This window comes from Diadema antillarum, unplaced genomic scaffold (assembly GCF_040938485.1).
Source record: "Diadema antillarum isolate AM-2024a unplaced genomic scaffold, OU_Dant_1.0 scf00000083, whole genome shotgun sequence".
In the NCBI taxonomy this organism is placed as follows: domain Eukaryota; kingdom Metazoa; phylum Echinodermata; class Echinoidea; order Diadematoida; family Diadematidae; genus Diadema; species Diadema antillarum.
Window position 1 is genome coordinate 471,902 of NW_027270972.1, and position 27,449 is coordinate 499,350.

General features: G+C 41.0%; 1 protein-coding gene across 1 annotated transcript; it reads left to right on the forward strand.

Annotated features, from left to right (window-relative positions):
* Positions 1–189: 189 nt before the first annotated feature.
* On the forward strand, positions 190–27,449 carry LOC139717827 (WD repeat-containing protein 11-like). Its single transcript, XM_071629323.1, has 24 exons — positions 190–363; positions 4,148–4,217; positions 4,878–5,073; positions 6,331–6,504; positions 7,418–7,631; positions 8,719–8,928; positions 10,411–10,538; positions 11,042–11,572; positions 12,102–12,186; positions 13,682–13,861; positions 15,335–15,443; positions 15,983–16,100; positions 16,799–17,039; positions 18,002–18,116; positions 18,822–18,990; positions 19,327–19,438; positions 19,990–20,206; positions 20,869–21,039; positions 21,477–21,572; positions 22,540–22,705; positions 23,086–23,183; positions 24,382–24,527; positions 25,217–25,296; positions 26,890–27,449. Exons 1-24 carry the CDS (start codon positions 299–301, stop codon positions 27,027–27,029), a joined length of 3,831 nt encoding a protein of 1,276 aa, XP_071485424.1. The 5' UTR covers positions 190–298; the 3' UTR covers positions 27,030–27,449.

The following is a 27,449-nucleotide window of genomic DNA, read 5'->3' on the forward strand; positions in this document are numbered from 1 at the left end:
TACAGTGGGTACAGTATGTATGCGTGGTAAAGGACGGCCGAGCCGAAAGTGCAGTGGTGGCTGTCAAAATGTAAATACAATAGAATGGTATCAGTTCTTCTCAGTACATTCTCCTGTCGCACTACGCACAAGATATGTACGATCTTTCGTACAAAGGATATTGGTCTTATAAGTTGGAAACATCAGCGATTCATGCGAGAACCGCCGATAAAAACATAAATTCCTGTCTTTGCGCAATACTTGATGAGTTGTTCAATCACCTTTTATTGGCTTCATCACTTCTGTAAGCAAGTTTGTTATGAATATATCACCAAGAGCAATAACTGGGGCATTGCACCCGTTGAATAAGGGGGCGTGTGACTGGTAAGTAGACAATCTGCCGTAATTTCTTGTAGTCCCATTAACTAGATTTTGAGTAGTGCTTGACAAACTCGACGAATGAATGAGATGCATTCATTCATTAATCATTTCGTGTGCACGTTTCACAGAAATTAACAACACCGGTGTACTGGTTACAGCGCCCCGGGGTTACCCTTGTATGAGAGTTTCAGTATCGAGGACTAGAGTCTAGAAGGACTAAAGTTTTCAGCTATTTTTACGTGTACTTAACGTCGTACTCATGAACATGTTTGTTTCAGGGGATTGAATTTACAATTTGCAAAGGCCAAGCAAAAATGCTTGCCTAACTCAAGTAAAGAGTAACATAAGACAGAAAGATCCGTCTGTGCGGAGGAGTCATATTATTTTTTTGACGTTATCGCTCTCTTCCAAACCGAAAACAGACGGAAGGTTGTCCCATACCTTGCTGTATTGAAGCTCTTAACCACTGTCTCGACTATGGAGAATTGGGTGAGGTATACTTGGGTCATGGGTGACCCGCACCTCGCCATAGTTAATGTTTATGCGTATTTAAATCACATTTCGTCACTGAAATTCTATGAAATCCCATTTACAAACTGGAAAAATGCTGAAGATTCCAATGGAACCACAAATTCACTGTTCGTTACTGGAAATTTGCAGCTATCGTCCTTAAATGCGAACGATGCGAAAAAGTTGCGCGCTAAGGAAGGGGCCCGCAACTCGCCACCCGCGCTCCCATAGACAAAGCACGTAAAAGACGTGTGCGGATGACCGTGAAGCTCCCATAGACAAGCATGTAAAAGATGCATGCGGGTGACCGTGATGATACTTAGAACACGTATTCCCAATAAACATTTAGTTTGCTTGTTTGTGGTAACCTTGACCGAAAGATCGGTCTGTATCTGTCCGTCGGGAAATATTCCGCGGAGACTGCGTCTGGCTTCACGGATCCCCTCCGTATACAGACCGAAGTCAATGATTGAGGCTCCTGTGTGGAGCAGTCGCGCACAGATCAAACATTACGATAAACCAAATTTCAGACAGCTTTTTTACATTCAAACAAGTTTGACATGACATGACACATTATGCAGCAATATTTGGGATAAATTTCTCACATTGTGCAATCGAAATACTCACATAAACTCGGTTATAACACAGAAATTTTATCGATATCGCAACATCGCCGTTCGCTAGCAGTAAGTTGCCATTTTGAATCTGTAAGCCAATCACATGCGAGGTACGTGTTTTAGTAAAACACACGTAGAAACTACCTCGCATGTGATTGGCTAAGAGATTCATAGTGTGTGTTTCTGCAGTTCGAATGTGACGACGCAACAAGCTGTGTTTTACGTTGAAAATTCTACTAAGATGTTGGATTATTCATTAATCTGGTGAGTGTAATATATTCTTAAAACGCTAATTTCACCATACACGCTTAAATTTGCCGACCTAGGGCCGTGAATTAGACGCAATCGAGAAGGGTGAGGTACCTCACCCAATTTTCCATAGAGACAATGGTTAAGAACATCCACACAGCAATGGGTACTGATACCTTCCGTCTGTCTACGGAGGACAGCATTAATGGCAAAAATATAAGAGTCCTCCGGACAGACGGATCTTTCTGTCTAGTGGTAACCCTGCCAAGTTTCAAGTTTTTTAAGGATACTGAACACAGTCCCGGGCATAAATTTTTGTTCAGTGCGCTTATAACAATTTTAAGCAGGGTGGCGGTATTCGGGCCCTTGGCGAGGTGCGGGCACCTCACTATACTGTCCTCGCCCTTGATTGCGTCTATTAAATTCACAGCCCTAGCCTGGATCGGCAAATTCGAACTTGTATGTATAGCAAAATCAAAATTTCTAGAATGCATTGCACTAACCAGGTGTTTGAAATATCCAAGATTTGATTTTAGATGATATTTTCATGGAAAAAGACACAACTACCAGTCTGTCGATACAGTCATAACAGCTCTTCAACATAACCATTAATTTACGGCGTTAGCCAATCACATGTGATGTAAGTGTTTTAAATGGCGACTTACACTCACAGCTAGTGAACGGCGATGTTGTGATATGTATACAGATTTCTGCGATCTAACCTAGGGACTGTGAGTATTTCCATTGCACAATGCGAGAAAGTTACCCCAAATATCTATTGCTGCATAATGTGTCATGTCATGTCAAACTTGTTTGAATGTAAAAAAGCTGTATGAAATTGGGTTTATGGTAACGTTTGGTCTGTGCGCAACTGCTGGCAGAGCATCAATACAGGAGCTAATAGGATAGCCTTCGGTCTGTATAGGAGGGGATTCCGTGATGCCAGACGCAGTCTCCACGGAAAAAATCCCGACGACCAGATACAGACCGATCTTTCGGTCAAAGTGAAGAGAAGAGAGCGTAAGCAGACATTTATTTAAACTGTGCTTTGACCCTTGATACTTCATGACTTAGGCCTTGTCCATGTTTGTAAACCGTAAGGTATATGTAACTATATATACACAGGCTTAGATAGAATAGAACTGTAGAAGTTTCTCTAGCTAGTTAGTAAACAGTTCATGAGGATGAGTTAGTCAAATAGTTTGATGACATTTATCTTGAACACCCGGCTGGCAATTGAATTTACTACATGTCTTAACTCTTATATTTCTAGATCAGCAATTAGCCTTCACCGAGATTTGACATCTGGTGACAAAATTCGCCCATGCGCAAAAGCATACTAGGTTTCTCCAAGTAAAATTTACTATGTAGCCGGCAGTCAAATTTTGGACGGGGTTATGGTGGAGTTATGGGTGGCTTGCTTTACAATTACAAAAACAATCATGCTATTATTAAACTAATTTCAGTAAGCAGTAACCTGTTTATAGTTATAACCCAAATTGATGTGGCTAGCTGATGTGGTCGACATGAGAAATGTGTGCTATCATAATCTATCTGAGCATACTAAAACTACCAATACAATGTATGGTACTGGTACATCAGTTTTTGACAAAATGCAACTCTAGAATTTTTTGTTTTGAATAAATTCCACAATAACATTCATTTAGGGGAGTGAAATCCAAGTAAACATTTGATTAAGTGAAAACAGCAATATTCATCTAGTGAAACACATTGTGTTCAGCAAAGTTTGAGGAAAATTTGACAGTTTGTGACAGTTATGAATTTTCAAAGTTTTGTTATAGCCACTGCTGGATGAGATGAGCAGACTACAAATATACAGTTTGTGATTTCATGTATGTACAAGGATATTAAGAAAATGTAAAGAGAATTCCACAAAATGTCTTTTTTGTGTGAAAAGTACCATAAAACCAGAATTTTGTATGTGCATGACATTTTTGCAAATTTCGCAAGGAGCAAAGATTTGCAAAATTAAAATGCACGTGAAAGTTATTGTCAACACTATATGCATTTAATGCCAGTGGCATGTTGCAAAGAAAGGCCGTGGGCTCCAATTCACAAAAAAAAAAAAAATTTATGCCACAAATATTTCTGGTTTTACAGTATGCATTCCCTCGTCTTGTTGCTTAATATGTTAAGGGGACTCCCCCTTCTTTCTGCAAGAGGTAGTCGAGTGGTCTCTCATTCTGCTAGAAAAGTGAAAATATGTTTAATTTTTCTTTATATTTTCCATGTATCATTGTCATTATGTGACGTCACAAAATGTTGTACTTAATGTAGTCTTCTCATCCAGTGATTATCATTCATACTTGTACTACACTGGTGGTTCAGTTTCACCAACTTCATCCAGATAACAAGTACTTTTGATGTCATTTTCCTTTCAAACTCCACAGGGGATGGCAAAATCTCTTTGCATATGGCTGCCATACATCTGTGGTTGTCGTGGATACAAGAACTATTCAGGTACAAACCTGTTAACAAGCCAGTATGGCACCCTCTCTGAACATCTGTCAATCCATGAACCATCTGCCTGTCTACAACTGTCTGTCTTATCTAAGCTACATTTTCATTTTAAATGTTTTAGTCCAGAAACAGTATTTGCTATGCAGTACTATAGTAGTGTTCATGCTTATTCACAGTGCTTGAGTGTTGTTCTGCAAATCCTGAGACTAAATGCATTAAGAAAAAAAAAAAACTTCACTCCACAGCCTTATATTGATCTATTGTCCCCTAGTAGTACCTTGTATTTAAGGTTTGTTTATTTGTTACACATTGCAAGTGTTTTTTTTTTTTTGCACTTTGATTCTATGATTATTTATATGCTTGATAAGTGTTGTGCTACAAGTTTTGATAAACATCTGTCTGTAATGAATAGATTTCCACTAATCATACTCAATCCAGAAGTAATGCAATTCCCTTTGTAATCTCAGTAACAGGAGGTAACCTTGGTAATTTTCAATGTCCTTTTCAGCTTGCATCATGAAACAGCAAAATGAACGAACATCCAAATTTGTGCTCCATTACCTTTTCTGTCTGTAAAATGGAAAGCTAACTATGATGTAGTGTGATATCATTTTGGCATATTTTTTATTTTCTCCCCCTTTGCATTTTGCCAATCCACAGACTATCCAAACCCTTGAAAAGCATCGCAGCCCCGTGGTACGATTGCAGTGGGCTAGGGAGAACTACCACCACACAATCGACGCCCCCTACACGCTGCGACTGGCCTCAGCTGACAACAACGGTCTCATCATCGTCTGGGATGTCTGTGCAGCTACTGAGAGGGCCAGCTTCTCTGATGGCAGTAAACCAGTTCAGGGTAATGTGCCACAATCAATTTTATAGGGATGGTGCAGTTTTGGTCGAGATGGGGCCTCGGGTTTCCAATGATATTTTTAATGAGGATTTTTTTAGATAATGAGAAATGTCTTATGAAATATGGAAGAGCATATAAAATTCTAAGAACAATTCAAAGTTTATTTGATGAAAATTGGTTTTGAAATGGCTGAGATATCCAAAACAAGGCAATCCTGATAAAAGGTGAGACCCAACTTTTATTAGGATTGCTTTGTGTTACTTTGTTGTTGCTTTGGTTTTGTTTTGTTTTTTGATATCTCAGCCCTTTCAGAACTGATTTTCGTCAAATACACTTTTAATTCCCCGTAGATGTGTATACTCTTTAATAGTTCATAAAGCGGTTTCTAAGTATCTCGCAAAAAGTTAAAGGCAGAATCCTCACCTCAACCAATACTATACCATCCCTTTAAAACCCTTCAAGATCTTCTCCTTGAAGTATACTGTATAAAGTGTCCTTATAAAAAATGAATGGTCTCTAGCTACTTTTCGCCCTTATGTTTGATATACGTATAAAGTGCCTTTGCTTGAGTGTGTCACATCAATTTTCTTGATTAGTGCACAGTTATTTTAAGTTTGTCAAGATCTTAGTATTTGTTTATGGACATCTTTATGCCTTTGTTGTTACCAGCAGAGCTAATTCACTTTACGGCTGTTCAAAAGATTCAAGTGAACTGTATTGCTGTTGCCCATAGCCATGAAGGGCATCAGTCGAAGGCAAGATCTAAGCCATAATATTCAATGTAACTGTTAATTTGCTTCTGCTGTTTACAGTGTTTCAGTGTGCAGTGTGCCAAGACAGCTCGTCCATTGCTATACTTAACCCTCCATGAGCTGCATTTGATTATTGTACAAATATTGGCTGTATCACTTTTATGAAATCAATCAATTGAATTGAATTGAATTGAAACTTGTCTAGCTAGTGTTTATTGGCATTCAATGTAATTTTCTCAAATTTTAACCCATGTGGAAGTGAGAAAAACCAACTTGAGTTTTTTAACACTTGGACAATTCTGTAATATACAGCGTAGAGGTCAGTTGGATCGCAATGATATTTTCTATGCATTGCAGTAAGGTTTCGTGCAGTATCGGCAAAGAACATATGCAGACAATCCAACATGCTGATCAGTGGTAAAGGGCAGAAAGGGTAGAATCATGTGTTTTGAGCACCCTTCGATGACCAGGCCTAAAATGTCCATCTTGTGTGGTCACTTCCCACCAGATCTCCAGTGGCTGGCTACTCAGGATGCATCACATGACCTGCTGGTGGCCCTCCACCCGCCCTACAGCGTCGTCCTCTGGAACGCAGACACGGGAACCAAACTGTGGAAGAAGACCTTCACTGACACCCTCCACTGCTTGGCCTTTGACCCCTTTGACTCCTCCAACTTGACCTGTGAGTAACCCCGTATGTGCACAAGGGCGGATCCAGGAATTCCGTGAAGGGGGTGGGGTGCAAAGTGAGGGGGGAGGGGGGTGTCCCTCTCCAATGGTAGGGAGATTTTTATATTTACATGTTGGTCATTGTGCGATTTCATGCATACTTTTGGTATTTAAAAAAGACCCCCCAAAAAAAAATAAAAGGGGGGTCGTGCACCCCGGTGCACCCCCACTGGATCTACCATTGTTGCATAATGGATGTGATGATTGATTATGAATCTGCACATGAAGACATAGAATGGAAAATTATCATTGGGATCATCAAATAGTTTACTTCGATGAATGGAGCATTTTTAAATGATGATTATTTAGACATTATCTATAAGTTATTTTTATGCCAAAGTTTAATGGTTCATATTATTAGCATAGAATCATTTAGAGAGCAAAATTATCTGAATTTCAGCAAAGTATACTGTAGTGTAGCCTTTGTTAGAATGTAGCATATCAGGAAGCAACTTTTTTTTAATTTGTTCTCTGTGATGTCAGAGAGTGTGTTATTGTTTACATGTAATATGCTTGTGAATGCCATATTGTCATATTGATACAATACATACAGAATGTTGACTTTACTGCAGCACTTATATGTGTTGTGTTGAAAACCACATTGGACAGAAGCTTATTATGTCCAAGATTTCCCCAATGTATATAATGTTCATTAACCTGTTGAGGATGGGCTGATTTTGCTATAACACGCATTTCCCATAGACACTTGCCCGAGTATACTCGGGACTCGTCCTCAACAGGTTAAAGTGAGGGGGGGGGGGGGGGGGGGGGGAATGGGACCAACAGAGTTACATCTTGATTTGCTCCCATACAGAGTTTGGAGTATATTCTTTGTTTCGATGCTTACCCCCTCTGTACCACACCAGTACTGGGCAATGACTGCATCCTGTTCATCAACGATTTCAGCGCAGCGAGGGCGCCGTCTAGCAACGGCAAGAAGTTTTATATCACCACACCGAGCCCGCAGGGCAGCAGCCAGACACAGGGAAGCATGGCCAGCGATAGGAGGGGGAGCAGCGCCAGCGGGGCTCGAACCGCTTTCAAGAGGGTTCGGCTTCTTGTAGGCGATAACAAAGCCAAGTGAGTTTGATGAGTTACCGTATTATATGCCATATATTTCGCGGGGATTTTATTTTTGTGAATTTTGTTAGTTGGGTGCTATTTGCGAATATATGAATGCATGCAAATATTAACTCTGACCGTGACATCCATGCAATGTGCACACATACATTTGTCCATTCATTACTGCACTCTACAGTCACGAATGAAGCCACTAGTGAAACTGCAAGGAAGTCCAGATTAACAAAAAATTGGACTCGTTGAATATATGGCTGATACAGTAAGTAGCTAATTGCTATTCTACTGTACCATTTGTAGTGCATATAAATGGTCTCGTTACGTTATCACAAATTATAATATAGTGATATGTCTCCTTATGAAATGATTGACTGGTAGCTTTCACTTGACCGTTCTCTAAGTTTGCAGAAAGGCTGAAATTTACTTTTCACTGGGCATTAGTAGACTAATGACAGGTACATACAACTGCTTGTCTGCACTCGGCTGCATTATTGCCTGTGTATTACATATGCATCGCAATTGTTTGTGTGTGTGGTTTAGTCCTGTAGCTTGGAGCTGTTACTGGCTTGGAACTCTTGTGAAAATTGCTGCCAAGGAATCTAGATCATGTCACCATTTTATAAACAAATAATGCACATTACATGGTCGGGCATTATAGTAAAGTTATCTACCCTCCATAACTTTTGAATAGTCTTAAAAGCATCCAGATTTGCCTGGTGTATTTCAGACTGTTCCTACATTAGTATCAAGTCGATTAAGTCGTACCAATGTCTTGTGTAATGTACATTATTTGTACTCAATGACTGCTTTACTAGTACATTAGTATCTGGCTCAGGCTACTTGTCTCTTGTATAATTGTAGTTGTTTTGTAGGTACAGCTGTATGTTACTAAAATTGCATATTCTTTCATATAATCCCCTAATTCTCTTTATCTTTCAATTCCTCGATTGCACTGACTTTCAGGGAGTTTGTTATACAATGTTATACGCAAATTACACAATGTAGAGTATCTCTCATGGGTAAGCTCTCTCCACCCCCACCCCCCTCCCTCTATGTACATCTCTGTTCCTCCATCCATTCGACCAAGCAGACACAGGACAACGACCTCTTCCCAGGATGAAGCTGACTTCCCGGGGGTCAGCGAGTGCCTGCAGCTGTCCTACATGCGGGCCCGCCGCAACCACCTGCTGCTGGTCTACGCCCGTGAGGTCCTGATCCTTGACCTGGCCATCTATCAGACGGTCAGCGTCATCCCAATGGAGCGCAGTGGGTCCCCCTTTCAACAGGTCTGGCCCTGCAGGTCAGTGCCCTTTTTGTCGAGCCCACCGGAGGTGTGGGGAGACTAAGGGATCGCCTGCGGCGTCTGTCCGTCGTCGTCCGTCTGTCCGTAACGCTACAAAAACTTGAATAACTCTCTACTGAGGATTTCAATTTCAATCAAACTTGGAGGGAAGAGTGGTTATGCAAAGTTACACATTTTACCAAACATGAAGGGTACCTCAAGGTCAAAGGTTACAGGCAGAGGTCAATGAACTTTAGGGCCCAATGTTAAGTTTTTAGGGTGCGTTTCGATTGTGGCTCATAACTTTTGATCCCTATGTCCGTTTGTGACCAAATTTGGACGGTAGATGTCCCTTGGAGAATTAAAGGTCATCACAAGGTCAAAGGTCGCAGACAGGGGTCAACGAACTTTTAGAGCCCAATGTTAAGTTTTTAGGGCGCGTTTTGATTGTGGCTCATAACTTTTGATTTATCTGTCTGTTTCTGACCAAACTTAGATGGTAGATGTCCCTTGGGAAGTTGAAGGTTACCACAAGGTCAATGGTCACAGACAGGTGTCAACAAACTTTTAGGGCCCAATGTTAAGTTTTTATGGCGCGTTTTGATTATGGCTCATAACTGTTGATTCCTTTGTCCGTTTGTGACCAAACTTGGATGGTAGATGTCCCTTGGGGAGGTGAAGGTCATCAAAAGGTCAAAGGTCACAGACAGGGGTCAACAAACTTTTAGGGCCCAATGTTAAGTTTTTAGGGCGCTTTTCGATTGTGGCTCATAACTTTTGATCCCTATGTCCGTTTGTGACTTAACTTGGATGGTAAATGTCCCTTGTGGAGTTGAAGGTCACCACAAGGTCAAAGGTCATAGGCGGGTCAATGAACTTCTGGGAGTTAGAAAAATATTAATTTCTTGTACGCGAATGGGCGAGACACAATTTGGCACTTGCCTTGTTTTTTCTACTTCCTGCACTGGAGGGTATATGCCCTGATGATATTATTTGATTGTACACCATCTTCACCTAGTAGCAGATGAGTGTCTGTAATTTGTCGTTAAAATCTGCCATGGAGGTATATGGTTTTGTTGGCATTGGTTTGTTTGTCTATTTGTTTGCAAAATAACTCAAAAAGTTATGAACAGATTTGGTGAAATTCTCAGGGAAAGTTGATAATGACACAAGAGACAGATTATTCAATTTTGGTAGTAAATCTGATCACTGGATCCACAAATTTTCTCTTTTTTAAAAATTTTCTCAGAAAGATTCTTTATCATTGGGAAATAGGGTCATTTTCAGCATATGTGTATATAACTCCACAATAGATAGCCAGAGTAAACTAACAATGCAGATGTTATGAATGTAGGACTATAATATAGGTTGGAGATCACGGTATTGATGAAAGTGAGCTGCTTGGTGGAGGACTGTGCTCTCTCAGAGTCCTTTACTTGAAACTGATACCTTATTGATGGACAATATTTCTCCCTTCTTCAAATTCATTTGTTTCTACAGACAACGTGATGTCCTGATGTGTCTGCATGAAAATGGCAGCATTAGCGTCAGGGTAAGGAGGAGACTGGTGACCACATCTCCCAGTACGGTATCCACACCATCAGAACAGTACTATGGGAGTACAGGGGGTAAGATTCCAGTCTTACCTTATCTGGTTTTTTTTTTCAAAAATAAGTGGCCATAATATTGTGTTGTAATGTACATGTATGTTTAGAATACTGTATAGACAGGGAAGATAATGAAGTTAGAGTGCTTCATTAAGACAAATAGTAATTCAAGCGAAATATTTCTGCACAGTTATGAATTTGTGAGGATAATTTTACCGTCCTGAATAGCAGATGTTCGTGTGATTCTGACATTTTCCATGTAATAATAAGTCTTGACCTGTTTGAGTTGGAAAAATGATATGAGCAAGATTTGTTCTTTGTTCTCCATCTAGTCAGTAATATGCAATGAAAGAACATCGGTTCCTTTTAATATTGCCTGAATATGGAAAGTTTAAAAGCATATTTTGTTTACTATGGCTTTGCTATCACAGAGTGTGCTTTGCAGTATGTATACAGAATGTGATTTCAAGACGAGTACCTGGTACGTGAATGTGTAAAATGCTGGCATTGTATTTCTGATTTAGCTGGAGAGATGATCCTAGAAGGTCAGGATGTGACCTATGACCTACGTTGCCAATCTGACCCCCTCCGTGTCACCAAGCACATGCGGACGTTCGGCCTGTCGTGCAGTCCGGTGACAGAGTGCCACACCGCCCTCGTGATGAGCGACGGCCGCATCCTCTTCTGGACTCTGCTGACCGTGGATCACGCGGCCGCCAGCCTCGGCAGCAACCACTCCCAGCTGGTGCTGTCCCCCCTCCACTCCCCCGGGCAAACCTTTCCACCCTCCCTCAACGGCGACTTCGAATTCCTGCCCCCGCTGCTTTCCGCCGCTAAGCCCTCCCTCGTCCCGGCTCCCAAGACGTCCATTGCCGATCTCCTCTGTCCGCCGGACGCTGTCACAGACGGCGGCATCAAGTACGGAAGGTCCGTGCTCCTGAAGTTTGTCATGACGGGCTTGTCGAGTGGCATCGCTGATGTTCCGTCGGTGATCAGGATGTGCCCGCCTTTGACAACCAAGAATGTTCACTACTACAAGCCGCACATTGCCATAGGTAAATTTAGATGGCTGTCACTGATAGTAAAGACCTTTGTTCTGAACATTTTTGTTTTCCTTCTGTATAGCACCCCACACATTCTCAGCTCTTCAGTAATCCCATCAGCTGGTTTATTCACTAGCAAATGGAAGTTAAATGTAATTTTCTCTCAAATCTTTGAAGAGATTTGCCTCAAGATAGACAACTGTACTCCTACAGTATAGAGTTGTCATCATATAACCCGACATACACTTAGATACACAGCTACTTGGGTACAATGTACCTATGTCTATGATACGAGTGATATATATAATGAACTCTGTGTTACCTCAGTCTATTCCTCATGGGAACACGGCAATTATAGAAAGCAGGCTTTCTTTTTAGAGTGAAGGAAGGAGAAGGGAAGGTTTTTATTCCTCACTTTGGAAAACATCCCTTTCCGGCAGAGTTGCTTCAGATTTATCAAAAGCTTTGAAAGGAACAGAAAATACTTGTAGACTGCATGTATGGTGTGACTTGGTTTTATTTGACTCTGTCTATCACAAAGGAACATCGACAGGACTAGTGCAAGTCTACAACCTGACGACTGGGTCTCTCTACAGGGAATACAACATTCACACTACAACTGTCAGGTAATGCTAAGTCTTTGCCTTATTTTGACATCTGTCACACGCACACACACCTTACACTTTTTTTAAGTTCTTTTTTCGAATTTCGTTCATTGCCACAAAATTCAAATTCACATTCACAAAACAAAACATTGTACAAAGACAAGCAGCATAATACACAAACATTGTACAGGAATATGTCACTCTTACATTATGACTCATTTGGCCAAAAACGAAATCTGTTTTTTTTTTAAACTCACACATATTCTCACAAAGTGCCCGCAACTGGGGACATGATAGTTTGCTCAAGGCAATTGGGCACATTTCACCAGTTGTTTCTTAAAAAACGCACACACACACAAACACAGACGCAGACACACTGATGATTTGTGTTAATAATACTGAAGGCAAGCTATTATTGGCTGCCCCACTAAGGTCTTAAAATGTGGTGTGTTGTTGTGGGTGTATGTATCTCCAGAATTGTTCTTTTCTTTTTTTCTTTTGATGTCAACAAACACTCTATGCAATTGTAGTAAGTTTATACACCATGCCAGGTTTTTTGCCTCCTCAAGTACTTGTTTTCTCCCACTCTCATGCTGTTTAAGACACATGAACTAAACTATTAATATTGTTTTATTCTTTTTTTTTTAGTATCTATTCTATTTTTTATCACTAATGGCCTCTTGGTAGTATGAAGGATTGTTTTGATTCAAGGTTCAGGTCATTGCTCTGTAAGGTAGCTATGAAAATATTTTGTGTGCCAGTAGAAAAACTGGCAATAGTCTTGTCTTCATTTACCTCGAGCATTGCTATAAGACACATTCTTGTTGTTTTTGTCACTAGTATTATTGTTCTTATCATTGAGCACAGTATACTGTAAAAGTGGAAATTTTCGCGGCGTTGAAATTTTCGCGCATTTCGCGCAACCCGTAATAGCGCAAAAATAAAAGCACACGAATGTTTTTGCTTGCCATATGTTCCAGTAGTTGATGTCTTGATTACGCGAAATTAAAAACACGCGAAGCTCTTCTTTCCCCGCCGATCGTGAAAAATTAGTCGCGCAAAAATATCCACTTTTACAGTACTCCGATTATAACAAATTCCGTGGGACAGGCGGTTTTCTTTCCTTATATCAAAGTTTTGTTATAACCAAACAGTATAGTGTATAAACATATGGATGGTGATTTTGGGACTTGAATTTTGATTTCGTTGTAACAAGAATTTCATTAAAACCATGTTCATTACAACGGGAGTGCACTGTACTAGTAATATTAGTAGAAGTAGTAGTAGCACTCATGGGATTATTAGTTTTGCTGTTAATGTATTACACTCCTAAAGAGGAAATTTTAGCGTATGGAAATTTTATTGCATTTTGCACAACATGAAACTGGCTATTAAAGTGCAAAATATAAATGCATGAATATTTTTGCTTCGCAAGTTAACCTTTATTGCTATTATATTGCTTTCATTTGTTAGTACTTGTTAAATAGTCAAAAACAATTGTTATACTTTGATGCAGGCACATTGAGTGGGTTAGTCTGACCAGTTTCCTGTCCGTGAGCTACCCCAACCCGTCCAGCAGTGGAACAGTCCGCAATGAGCTACTGCTGTTAGACATGCAGACGGGCCGTACCACAGTGCTGCGGGAAAACAAGGGTGATGAACCTCCAATTGAGGCCCTGAGGGTCTCTCACCTCAAGTAGGTTGATGCAGTTGCTTGGCAACATATCATCGTTTCCTTGAGTTTTTATGGCAGTGCTGATCGTGTTTGAGTATTTGTCATGACATTTTCTCTCCAGAAATGCCTCCAGAGAATTTACTATTTGTCTTTTTATGACATGTTGATAAAATCATCATGATAATCCACAAGCCCGAATCCAGCAATTGTATTTGCATGTTGTTGAAATTTTATACTTCTGTGATGAATGATAGTACATAGGCCTATTTTGTTTGTTTGTTTGTTTGTTTTTATTAATCAATTTTGTTTTAACCCTAACTAGGCCGGGCTATTTAGGTAGTTGATAGAGCCGGGGGGGGCGCCTCCCAGGCCCCCCCTCCAGATCTCGGCCGTCGACCGCGCGATCGCGACGAAAATTGGCACACACATTGCCTATGATGTAATCTAAAATACCATGAAGTTATTTTTTCAAAAAAATTATCATTTATGCTAAATTATGCTAATTTATGCATGATGATGCATAAAATCAGACTATTTGGTATTAATTACAAAATAAAGCTCAAAACAGGCACATTTTTTGTGTAAATATCCTTTTTAGTGTGTAATGAAAAAAGATTGTGATATCAGAAAAAAATTCTTAAGTATTTTATTGTTTTTTTGAATTTCTTATGTATTTCTATGTTTTTTCGACTTTATGTTTTTCATTGTTTTTTCGATGAAATTTGTCCGGGACATCGCTCCGAACAAGAAAATATGTTATTCATTGATTTTAATCAATAAAACACCAAAATAATCATGCTTTTATGAAATTTGCCTGTAAGCACAGTTTGCATTGAAATTGTACACGAATTAACGTTTTTGAGCAATTTTTGGTCTGACATGCATGTACATATTTATGCGTAACTTCGGAACCGCGCGCCCGGGCGTCGCAAATTTGGTGTCAAAAGATGCGGGAGACTCGAAAGAAAAAAGTCATGAAACGTCGCGGCGATAGCTTTTTGTGATTGCGATACATCGCGCGGAACGTCGAGGGGGGGGGCCTCTGAGGCCCCCCCCCCCCCCCCCCCCCCCCCCCCCCCCCGGCCTAGTTAGGGTTAAGGAGAAAACAGCTACTTGTACTTTTTTTCTCAACACTGGCAATGTCCTGCATCTGAATTTCAGCTTTCATTGAGCACACACTCATTTACTCTGTCCGTCAGTTGATATGTCTGTTTGTTTGTTTGTCTGTCTCCTGCTCTTCTGTATGCTCACTGATAATGATGTGTTGAGCCATCCTTTTACACACCTGTTTTCTCCTCTAATCTTTCTTCATTTGTGCAACATAATTTTCTGTCTCATTAGCTCTTTGGGTATGTTTTCTGTTCAGAGATCAATTCTCGCATGTACTTTCGGTCTGTCTGTTTGTTCAGTCGTCCATTCTTTTCATGCGTCATTTCATGTGACCGTCCGTCTGACCATATATCTGTCCGTCTGTCTGTCCCCGCCCCTCTGCAGGCAGTACCTGATCGTGATGTTCAAGGAGAAGCCGTTTGAGATCTGGGACCTGCGCACCTTGTGCCTCCTGAGGGAGATGCCCAAGCACTTCCCCATCATTACGGCTCTGGTAAGAGGTTGTCCTACTGAGAGCCCCTGCACAACCCCTTATAGGGCAATGATTTGGTTCAATCGGTAGCTTGTCTGCCTCCATATCCTAAGGACCAGGGCCCTGTTTCATAAAGCTGTTTGTAAAGTTACGAACAACTTACGAGCGACTGGTGATCAGTTCTGAAGTGCTATACTTATCAGAATTTCAATAATTCAGCACAAGAATTCATCACCAGTCGCTCGTAAGTCGTTCGTAACTTTACGAACAGCTTTATGAAACACCCCCCTGGGTTCATTTCTCGAGTCTGACTGGGCAATGTTGTGTGTAATCAGGCACTCCCGTCATAACTAGAGGCAAAATACTCTGTCCCTCAGATAGGACATAAAATGGAGGTCATGTGTATGAATGAGAGAGTTCCAACTCATGCACATAAGAAATCCTGCTTCATTCAGTCATTGCAAAGAGCAGGGTGCATAACCCAGTGAATAGAAGTGGTCCACCTCACGTGCAGTTCATTCCAGGAAGAATTACTGGAAATTGTCTTTGACTTTTCACAGGAATGGTCACCTTCCCATCACAAGAAGAAGGCGGCGGCATCCTCAGCATCGGCAGACACAATGGGCAGCATGCTGACACTAGATGGCGGTTTGATGGGCAGTACCATCCACCTGGCAGGTCAGTCAGGCTTGCAATCGTGCATTGTCAAAGTGCGCTAACTCACTATAAGACTGGTGTGTCCACTCTGAATTCAACGGGGATGTTAATTGTAATGCTTGATGTTGGCTTAACAGGCTTTGTGAAATACAATGCCTTTTTTTTTTTTTGCTATTTCAGGTAACATCTTTGAAGTGCAAAATGTACTTTAAATGTATACTAGTCCTGTTTCCTTAAGGGAATTTAAGTTAACAACCAACAATGCATTATAGGTATTTTGTATATATTTTATCTCCTATGGCGACCAGGGATGACATGTCATAGCGCTTTGCATCCAGTGGAAAAGGCGCTCTCTAAATGTCTACTATTATTATTATTATTATACACAGGGTTGGTCATAGAACCAGGTACCAGTAATAAGATGACTTTATATTTCTATTTTTTTGTGGTAATGATGAGAGGAGATAGAGACTTTTTTTTCCTTTTTTGTAACAGTTCATGTACAGATAACTAGTCCAAACTGTTCATTAGATGCAATGGAAAGTACTCTTGGTTTAAACTTGTATTGAGCTGGTTTAGCATCAACTTTGAATAAGCTAACTGACTCTTACAAGCTAATGACAACTAAGAATGACATTTAACAGTGATTTCTTTGACTCATTTCAAATTGTACAAGTGATGTGTGGGTTTGCTAGCTGTGATGACGTTTGATCCAGCAGAATCCAGCGCTGACAGCCGATCCACGCCTCCCACGGTCAGGGAGCACTTTGTCTTTGCCGAGATCAGCGGGGTGTTGCACCACTTCTGGGTGGAGGGCAGCGTGGTGCACGAGGGCGCCAAACTGCCATCAGAGAGCAGCCTCACGACCATCAGCTGCATCGCCTGGAAGGGAGAGACACTAGTCATGGCGGATTTAGATGGGAACCTCGGGGTATGGGATCTCAAGGCTAAGATATCGAGGTGAGGTCAAGAAGCAGAGGGGAGGGGGAATGTTTATATCCTTCCATGCTTCCTGGTAACTGGTTTTTCTGTTCCCCAATCCCAGCCCCCTCCTCCCCCTCCCCCATCTCCCATCCCCCCGCCTCCACCCTGTTGGTCATCTGTACTGCACGCACGTTCCTGATTTTTCGGGAAAAGGGATGGGGAGGGGGGGTAATTTTGCTTGTTTCCCTTCCAGAAGCCTGTGATAGGGTATCAAAATCCTACCCATTTCCATCCTTAAATGGGATATCTCTAAGAATCTTGAACAAGCAAATGTGAATGGTTGACCTGAATGGGGGGGGGGGGGGGGCGAGGTCCCTGAATCATCAGTCCATTCTTCTGTCTAGCCATGTTGACCATTGATTGTTACTACTATAAAACCCAAATCACTTGATGTATCCTAAGGAAACATCCCTTCATATATCTGTCCTAAAAAGGATTGTAATTTAAAAAGAGTCATGAGGTTAGAGGTCACAGAATCAAATCAAGGCCAAGATTTTTCTTGGTTAATCATCTTTCCAAGCAGAATTTAATGATCTTCAGTTTTCCTCAATACTTTTAATGAAACATTGTGAGGAAGTGCACTTTGCTAAATTTTTAGAAAAGTCTGACACGAAGGTCAGATGCTGTTTTCTGGAATTGTACAATTTATAGCTTTATAACTTGTGAAGATATCTGGGGAATTTTATCAGGTTCAGAAAAATTATGAACTTTGACTGAGAGTTTCATATCCTAGACAGTCTAAGATTTGTCTGAGGTCAAAGTTTGAAGGTCAGGTAAAACTTGTAAGTCTTGTTTTGTTATGACTTCAATACACAGTATCTAATGAATTTTTGGTTTATATGATTACAAAACAATAGTTTGTGATGTCAGTGACCATATACCGGTATGATTTTAAAAAAAGGAATGTGCATCTGACAGTGCTTTCCCTTCTTGGACAGGAATTATCCAACGCACAGATCCAACATTAAGAAGCTGAAGTTTGGTCCTGGGAAGGGGAACCTGAAGCTGATGTTCCTTTGGAATGATGGGGTGGACATCTGGGACTGCAGGGAGGTAAGAGGCCCGTCACATTGTTCCTTTTGCAGCAAGCTATCTCAAAATAAGTTAGGCGATGGCCACTGCAAAGAAGCAGGTGAAAGTGAAGAAGGTTTCAAAGAACAAGGAGAGACAGAAAGCGAATTGGGAGAAGAATTATATGAAAAAAAGGAGGATGTACAAGTGAAATGCCTTACTGTTTGGGGTATTTCTTTTTTGTTGTTGGTTTTTTTTTTTGTGTGTGTGTGTGCTGGGCCTAGCAACACAGATGTGTTCAATTTCAGTAAGTGTTGACTCTCATGGTAATGTTAAGTTACATGATGAAATCAACATGATCGAAATATCTGAGTGTGGTATCATATCTCTTGCTTTCAGAGAGCACAAGTCTTTAAAAATGTCCATACTGTGGAACATTCACTGTTGAAGATAATGGTAAAACCATGATCACTTGCTGAAATTTGTGACCCTTCTATTGTGGACAGTGAAAACCCGCCTATAAGTAGTTGCATGCATTGAGTTCATTTTGACTTCTGTGGCTCACAAAGCTCACTTTGATTCCTGTCAGATGCTCTTATTGTGTTGTGGGAACAATGATATGTCTTTTGTTCACAATAACTAATGTAACAGTTCGCTCCTGGACATATTACTTTAGATGATCTGAATCCACATGACTTTAGTTTGTGTGACCTTCTTCTGACTTGTGGCATTTCAAAAACTCCTCAGATGCAGGCCCTGAGTTCGTTGAAGGGCAGTAAGGATGACCGCAAACCAGTGGACATGGACTGGGCAGCTTCGGACAAGCCCGTGATCGTCAGTGTCGATGGTTGCCTGCGCGTCTACGATGTCCACTTGAAGACGTCCTGCTGGTCAATAGCCGATGCTGAGTTTGTCGGTGAGTGTAGCCTGCTTTCATAGTCTTCAACAAGCCACTCCAGTTATTTATGTCGCACCGGTTTATAACGTGACCCAGTTACTCTGAACATCCACTTGCCCTTCCGAAGTACCTTCTCAATTCAGAGTAGTCATTTGGTCACTTTCATATTGTACAGTTTGTAGTTTGATAAATTTCTTTCTTATTTCATTTGTTTACTTTGTGTGAGTGTGTGTTTGTGTGTGTGAAATTAACAGCCATTCACCATATTTCCCCGCTATGTAACTTTTCATTTTACAGTGTATGGTGATACACTTTTGAGTTTTGATCTTTGCTTCTTATTCTAACTCCTGTCAGAACCTGTGTTCAGCCCATACCTGCTGTCACCCAAGGCAGCCCTAGCCATGAAGTACACCATGCAGCACCAGCCGTGGAACAAGACTTACTCCCTACAGCTCACCAGTGAATAGTGAGTTCCAAGCTTGAGTTAAAGTGTACCAATACCCTGGAAATCAAATTTGTGTATGGCTAGAATACACAAAAGACAGCCATAGTTAACCTATGATAGCCCTTGAAAGTATACATGTTTCGATAGATCATATCATATCTCAATAACAATTTGGCACTCGTGCTCCGTGCGTCTAAGTTCCGCTCGGTAAGTGCCAGTACTGATGTGCGCGTCTTCTAGCTGTACACGCATGTTATAACGAATACTATCGAGATTCCATGTTGATAGGTTAGCTGATCAGCATGCATGTATGGCAGGTAGGGTCAACAAACAAGGGAATTCAAGGTGCGGATATTTAAGGTTTGCAGATGCTCACTGAGCATGCCCTCAAAGTGCATCAGGAAGCAAAGGTAGAGACACTAGAGAAAGGGTTCTTTATCATTGGGAAATAGGGTCATTTTCAGCATGTGTGTATATAGGTGGAAATGAGCTGCTTGGAAAGGTCTGTGCTCTCTGAGTGCTTTTCTGATTGTTCTTCTAAATGTTTGTTTGAATTAATTAAAACTCTACAGCGAGACTCCGGATGATGAGAACATCATTAAATCAGTCAACCAGCAGCTGCAGATCATGCCCAGTGACGTTCGGCGCTTCCTCCCTGAGTGCCCCCACGGCACCGCCCAGCGCTGCCTCATCGCAGCCAGGCTCTTCGGGGACGAAGCGGAGGCGGAGTTCTGGAATGTCGCCCTCTACTATCTGCGCGTGGAGCGCGTCAAGAAGAGCCTAGGAAAGGTGGGCCAGTCTCTGTCCATTTGGCCAGAAAAGCTCCAAGTGTCTGTTTGTGTGTGTGTATGTGTGTCTAAATGTTGCTTAGATGGACAGACAGGTACATCAATGTAATAGTTACAGCTACTTTGTATATACTACAACAGTAGCCAATTGTAGCCTACAACAGAATCAAGTCCAAAGCCTAGAAGGCCCCATATACTACTGTATATGCTATATATTTAGTGAGTCTAATCTTTTGCGGGTCGTGATTTCCCGACAATTTTGCGAATGATGAAATTCGCGATTTTGCAGTACAGTACCGAAGGGAAAAGTTTGCGTGCATGCCACACTCATTTCAGGATAAGAGTTAATATTTTCGTGTGTTCGTAAATTCGGGATTAGCACCCGACTCGCAAAATTTGCGAAAATACAAATCTCGTGAAATAGTCGGCATTATATATAGTATTAAACAAGTGAATAAGTAAAAGTTAGATGATTGTTCTGACTGTGGATTGCATACTCCATAAATATTGAGATAGAAAAAGTGTACATAGCTGCATTTTGCTGAAAATGAAATGTTCATGCAGTGCAGGTTTCTTCAGACTGCCATAGACATTGCTGATTCCCTTTCCCGGATGTGTGCGTATCATTCTCAAGTCTTTAGGATGTTTGTGTTTTCTCTACAGTCAAAGGAAGACCTTTTACAGGATGATCCCCTTGCTGAGTTTGGGGTGGAGCCACCGTATGACCCCTCCCCTTTCCATCAGACCGAGCCCCTCAAGCCAACAAACCCCGCCCTCCGGGACCTCCCCCTTGACATGTGCTACGATGTGCTCTGCGATAACAGCACATTCAAGGTGAGCGATTGTGAGGTCACACCCCCAATAACTAGAAAGGTCCGATGCACAGACAGACATCATTCACAATAAATTTCACCCTGCACAATGGTCAGTCTTCTTTGATTGTATGTGCTCTTACTCTGTATTTTTATGTCTCACATAACTCTCAATTTATCCAGCCAAAGTAGAATCACTCAAATGGATGGAGTCACAACCTAGGGCTAATCTATAGATGTTTTCCCAGCTTTCCAGTCATAGTATTTAGTGAGAGGAACAAAAGTGTGGAAATCATTGTGCTCAGTTAATGTGGATTTTTCCCCATATTTCTCAATGTACCTTGGCGCATTGTCAATAGCAATGTGCTGACATGTTCAGCCAGCAAAGTGGAATCCGAGGCATCATCTGCAAGAAGAAAACGTTTCATTCTTTCTCTGCTTTGAACCTCAAACATGCAGAAATACCAGCTGGAGAGGATTCTGTTGCATGATGGGAAGCGGACGACGTACGAGCACACCATGAAGTGTGTGGAGAACTTCATTCTTCTCGGACAGGTACGCGTGCCTTGAGCTTCTTCCTGCGGCATGCGACTGCGACAGACTAAAGCATTGTAACATTTTCTAACCAAAACTTTCTAGACAAAATGTTACTGATATCATGCATGTACATGTACCTTCATGGGAAATGATGCTGGTATAAATCTGAAAGTATTTTTCACCAAGTTGTTGACGTGTTGTTGACAAAGTAGTGGTTAATGCAGATGATATTGGGCCAATTTCATTATAGTCAAAAGAGTCATTACATTACCACAAGGTTAAATTATGGGATCTCGTGCATGTATATATGGACAGGCAGGTTGATGGCATGAACATACAATAATGTATCTCAGAGGTCCTACAAATTAACAAAATAAAGTTTGAAGGGATGGATTATGTTCTGGTCAACCTGATCCTGCGATGCTTTATTGAGTGTAATATGACAGGCAGTACACAACAGGATGACACCTTAGTGCCTTTAATAGTAGGTGCATTCGTATTTACTTTAAGATACTACAGTATTTCATGCAGTGACTTGTAATGCTATGTAACTGCAAGTACACCACAAAATATATTATGAAATACAGTGGTATTTGGGTGGTACATAATTCAAATGTTGCATACAATGTGCGCATACAAGATTTGAGTGTGAATCGTGTCTCAAAATAACATTGATTGGACAGTTGTTCATTTCCCATGTAACTTGACACACTTCCCGTGTTCTCCCGGCATTCGCAGTTCTTACATTGGAGAGAAGTACTTACAGGCCAGAAATACCATGGGAAATAATGAATTTGAATGTTTCGAAGTAAATTGCCACAGTATCTATTACCATCGTATTTCCCCAATGACAGTGGAGCCAGCAAAATTACCATGGTATTCAATACTGTGGTATATCAAATGTGAATGCTCCCACTGGTATAACAATTACAAGTACACTCTGACTCGTCTGGCATTTTGGTGTTCATCATGTTCTCCCGTGCAGACCGACAGGGCCGTGCAGCTGCTCTTGGAGACGGAACCTGATAACGACAGCTACCTGCTGGACCTGATGCGGGCGTGTCTGGTTGCCACGGCGCAGGAGTCGGGCTCCTCACAGAGTACCATCAAGCTGGTGGCTACCAGCCTCATTGCCAATGGGAAACTGTCAGGTAGAGGAATACTGATCTACAGTAGAAGGTGGTAGTCCTCACAGAGCTGCAAACTAGAATTGCTTTTTTACCTCCGCCAAGGGAGGAGGTACATGTAATGTTTTCATTATCGTTTGTTTGTTTGTTTGTTTGTTTGTTAGTTAGTTAGTTTGTTTGTCTGTGTGCAAAATAACCAAAATATTGATGTAACAAAGTGAATGTCACTAGTCCCAAATGAGTTTGTTATGATTAAGAGTCAAATAGTATTACACTATTACTTCTGTGATGTTGGATGGTGCCAGAAATTATACTCAACACGAAAACAGAAGAGAACCATAACTGTTCAGACTAATGTTCTGCTTTTGTTGGGTTCTGCCATCTCTTTGTTACCATGGTTACAGAGGGAGTCCAGCTACTCTGCCTCATCAACAAAGGAATTGATGCCTGTCGCTATCTCCAGACATACAGCCAGTGGTACCAGGCTGTGTGGCTGGCTAAGGTATGCTCCAACTTCATGTCAGTTTTACCCTTGTGCATTCTAACAGACATCATTGCAGTTCAAATATTTGCAGTCTTATCCAAATACCAAAGCAATCAGTATTTTTGTTTCAGTTGTGGGCCGATACTAAATACTGCAAAACCAGAATTGTTTGCATGCATGAAACTTATGCAAATTTTCCGAGGAGCCAGGATTCTTCAAATTCATGAAGGAACTTTTGTCAATCAGAGCCAGGATTCGCAAAAGTGTTTTATCTACACAATGCATTGAATGCCAGTGGCAAGTTTGTTTTTCAGTATTTTATTTAGAAAACTTTACCAAGACCTTACTGATTTCAGGTGGTTAGCAGGCCATGCTCACATATCAGGCTCACACACAAACTTATTTTGTTGATGCGATGCTTGCTGGCATTGTAATGTAATGCAAACAAATGTTGTCACTGACATCATTTTAGTATGGCCTCTCATAGCAGTCATTAGAACCAGAGCTCTTCTAGACTAGGCAATAAACCAATGAGAAGCTGCCGTTCTGAAAATGAAATGCTAACAATGATATGAACTATCTTAATAACTCTTTGTGATAAGATATACATGCAAAAAATGAAGTGAGAGCAACTGGACATGAGTGAATGATTGGACTTCAAGGGAATGAGATTGGGTCACACAGTGACACAATGTTTTTGGCAAAAGGAGAGCTCAAGTGTAAACCTGACTTAACTACAGTTTGTATAGTTTAGTTTCACACTGTTTTCATGTGGACTTTTAGTAGAGTAAAAGATTAGCTGAAGAAAATGGTAAAAATTGTTGTATGAAACAAATAGCACATGAATAGCATCTTTACTCATGTAGTGGAACAAGATTTCACACTCAATGACAGATGAGGCACACTATACGACTCGGCTTTGCCTTGTTGACTGAGAGAACCTCATCTGTCACCTTGTGCAAAATCTTGTATCAGTTTACCTTTGACCCTTAATTTTTATACTCAATAGATATCCATGTTGAGGTGTGAATTTTCTTCAATTCGTCGGATGAGAATGATAGGGCATTAAGTTGACACTAAATCCATAGTGTTCGAGACAACTTAACACCCTTCTCATTCTCAACCGACGAATTTGTTTTCCTCTGTAAATGAAATTAGATATCCATGTTCTTGGTCCTCTTCCCAACCCCCACCCCCACCCTCCCTCCTTATCCAGGTCCGCCTCAGTGATGCCGAGTGCCAGGAGGTGATGCGGCGATGGGTGGAGAACCTGTGCAGCCCCAGTGTCAACCAGAAGAGCCTCGCTCTCCTGGGTCTCCTCTCCATGGGAAGCTTCACCAAAGTCCTCCAGATGCTTCTCAGGTAACCATGGCGATATCCATCCATGCCCTGTTCCGTAAAGTGATGATGATGGTGATGTTGTTTGATGTGATAAGGACACTGGTGAAAATGATGATGATGATGATGACGATGAGAACGACGGTGATGATGATGATGATGCTGTTTAAAGTGGTGATGATGATGTAATGATGACGAAAAATGATATTGCCGACTAATGATGATGGGAAGAGTGATACTGCTTTTAATGGTTTTGATGATGGTGATGATAGCAATGGCTTATATTGTGATGATAATAATGATAGTACAGATGATTATGACAATGACAGCTATTTACCAACAATCAAAACACTAATGATTCGGTATAAATCGCTACATTTATCTGACGTCGATGGTGATTTGGATTTTGAAACTGTTTGCTAATGTGATGGTGTTAGATGATGACTGCATGTAATGTCGTGACTACACCATTTTGTCAGGAATGAAAGTGATAAGGGATGAAGTTAAAAGTTTCCATAAGTATGAGGTAGTCATGTACACTAAATGCAATACACATTGTGATTTGAATTCCTACTCTTCCTACTTTGCATTCTTCCACTAGACATTTTGATGACGATTTGATCCGATGGTGATGCTCTCACTATTTTTGCATGTCTTTTCTATATATCCCTGTGGTTGACAATGCCTTTTCGTCTCTTTCTCTCTCTCTTTAGTCTTCACTACTACGACCGGGCGGCCATGTTTGCCGAGGCTTGCTTGGAATTTGCGGTCCTGCCGGAAGACGAGGAAACAAATATCCTTTTGTGGTTATTGAAAATGATATATCGCTGTTGGGATGACAAAACCTTGTATCTCAAATAAGTCAAATGTTCGGGAGAGTTAAAAAACATGGCAGCCAAAGCATCATAAAAAATGGGATCACCTTTCCTGTGATGTGCTGTGGTGGCTTCATTTTGGGTGAAAGACAGCTAAAATTGTGGACAAGACATCACTGGACTGATTTTCTGATGATTAATCCAGAGTAGTGACTTTCACAAAGATTTGAGATGTAAGATTTTGTCATCTCATTGACGATGTGTGACAATATCAGTTGAGATTATTTTCGCTATTTGAAAAACAAAACCCAGAATGCAACAGGGTGTAACGATGCTCTGCATTCTCATATGTGACCCCGCAACAAAAAAACAAACAAAAAGTCGCCAGACATGAAATTTTAGTTAAGGGCATATTCTGAAAGAGCAGACTTTAAGCTTTAAAATGATGTATACCTCAAATCAAATGGACTTTCCTAACCTATCTAAATATTGGAAAGAAAGTACACACTCAGGAAAAGTGTGAACTGAGAAAAGAGGCTCTGAAGTACAGTGTCTACTCAAGGGCTTAATCTTTACCAAGCAGTGCTGGCTGTGCGATGAATGGGACAAAAAAACAGGATGTAAACCACTGGAGTAGCAACAATGAAAGGATTATCAGATCAAACTGAAATTGAGCATGCCTTATTAGCACACTCTGTCCTTAATTAATGCCAACTTTCAAAGCAGTAGCATCATCTTTTCAAAAGATATAGGAGTTGAAAGTGGAGAGTGTGTACAAGATTTTTAAGAAATGAAAAGAGGACTATAAAGACACACTTTATCACTATTCTGCCAAAAAATGTTTGAAAGGAACTGCTAGAAAACACACTTTCCTGCCCGTTTTATGATCTTAAATTTTACCATAATGTAGAAGAAGACTTGCTCTTCCAGAAAATATGAAAAAGTCAAGATCGGCTCGGTTGACCCATTTCACCTGTTTTCAGTCCTCACATAAAATCAGTGTGTGCGACTTTTTGTTCGTTTTGTGGTGCATGGTCACATATGATCTATACCAGAATACCTTCAACTGTCACTATTTGCCTTCCTTACACTCTCCCTATGTCACTCTCCTCCTTCACTCTCCTGTTTCTGGGGTCTTCTGTCACCAACCAAAAGTCCTTTCAAGGACTTCCATACACATGGTGTTACCACAAACCTCTCCTCCTCATTTACGTCACCATGCAAACGTCACATACGAAGAGAATATTTAGTCACTGTCTATTGACATGCTGTATAAAGTGAATGCGAAACTGTGTAACAGTAATGACAGAAGTACTTATTCTTACTTGTGTGTGTGTGTGTCTTCATGGCTGCACCCCTATGATATGAAGTCATTGGGTTTTTCTGTCACTTTGTAGCATTTGGGTTAAAAAAAAAAACTTTAAAAATATGGTACATTTTGACGAAATCTCAGCTCCAAATGCATTCAGATAATTGCCCTTGAGGCAATCTCTTTGTGTGTGAGTGCCACAATGACCAACCAAATCAAGAGGGCAGAGATTTTTCCTTGACCCCCAAGCCTGGTCATCCACAGTCGCTGCTGGAGAAGGTGTTCCTGGAGTATGCCCGCTACCTGCTGGCCCTGGGCAACAAGAAGGCCTACGGTCACTACTGCAACAAGGCCGCCGAGAAGGCGGACAAGGTCATGCAGGACCTGGAGTGGATGGAGTGACCACTCCTGTGCAGCGGCAGTGCTGGGAGGATGTTGTCGTCATGGCGATGACTTCATCTCGCTGGATAGAGGCTCAGGCAGCCTCCCTTTGGAATGCAGTTATCAGCATTTCTTGCGTTCTAACGCAAGTGATTTTGACAACTCCATGTAAGGTGTACAGTGTATTTGGTGACCAGGAGAAGCCAAATTTTGTCAAGGGATATTTAATGGGGTGGAATACAGTGGACATTTTTGCACGAGTGAATTTTTTGTGCTCGGCTGAGTTAGGTGGATTTTGAGTACTTTTCATTCTGCGGAATCAAAATATAAAGTAGTATTACTTATAACGAGCAAAGAAAAATTCACATGCTTTTATTTTTGTGCTAGTTTCATGTGAAATGAAAAAAAAGTCCCAATCGTAGAAAATGTCCACTTTTACAG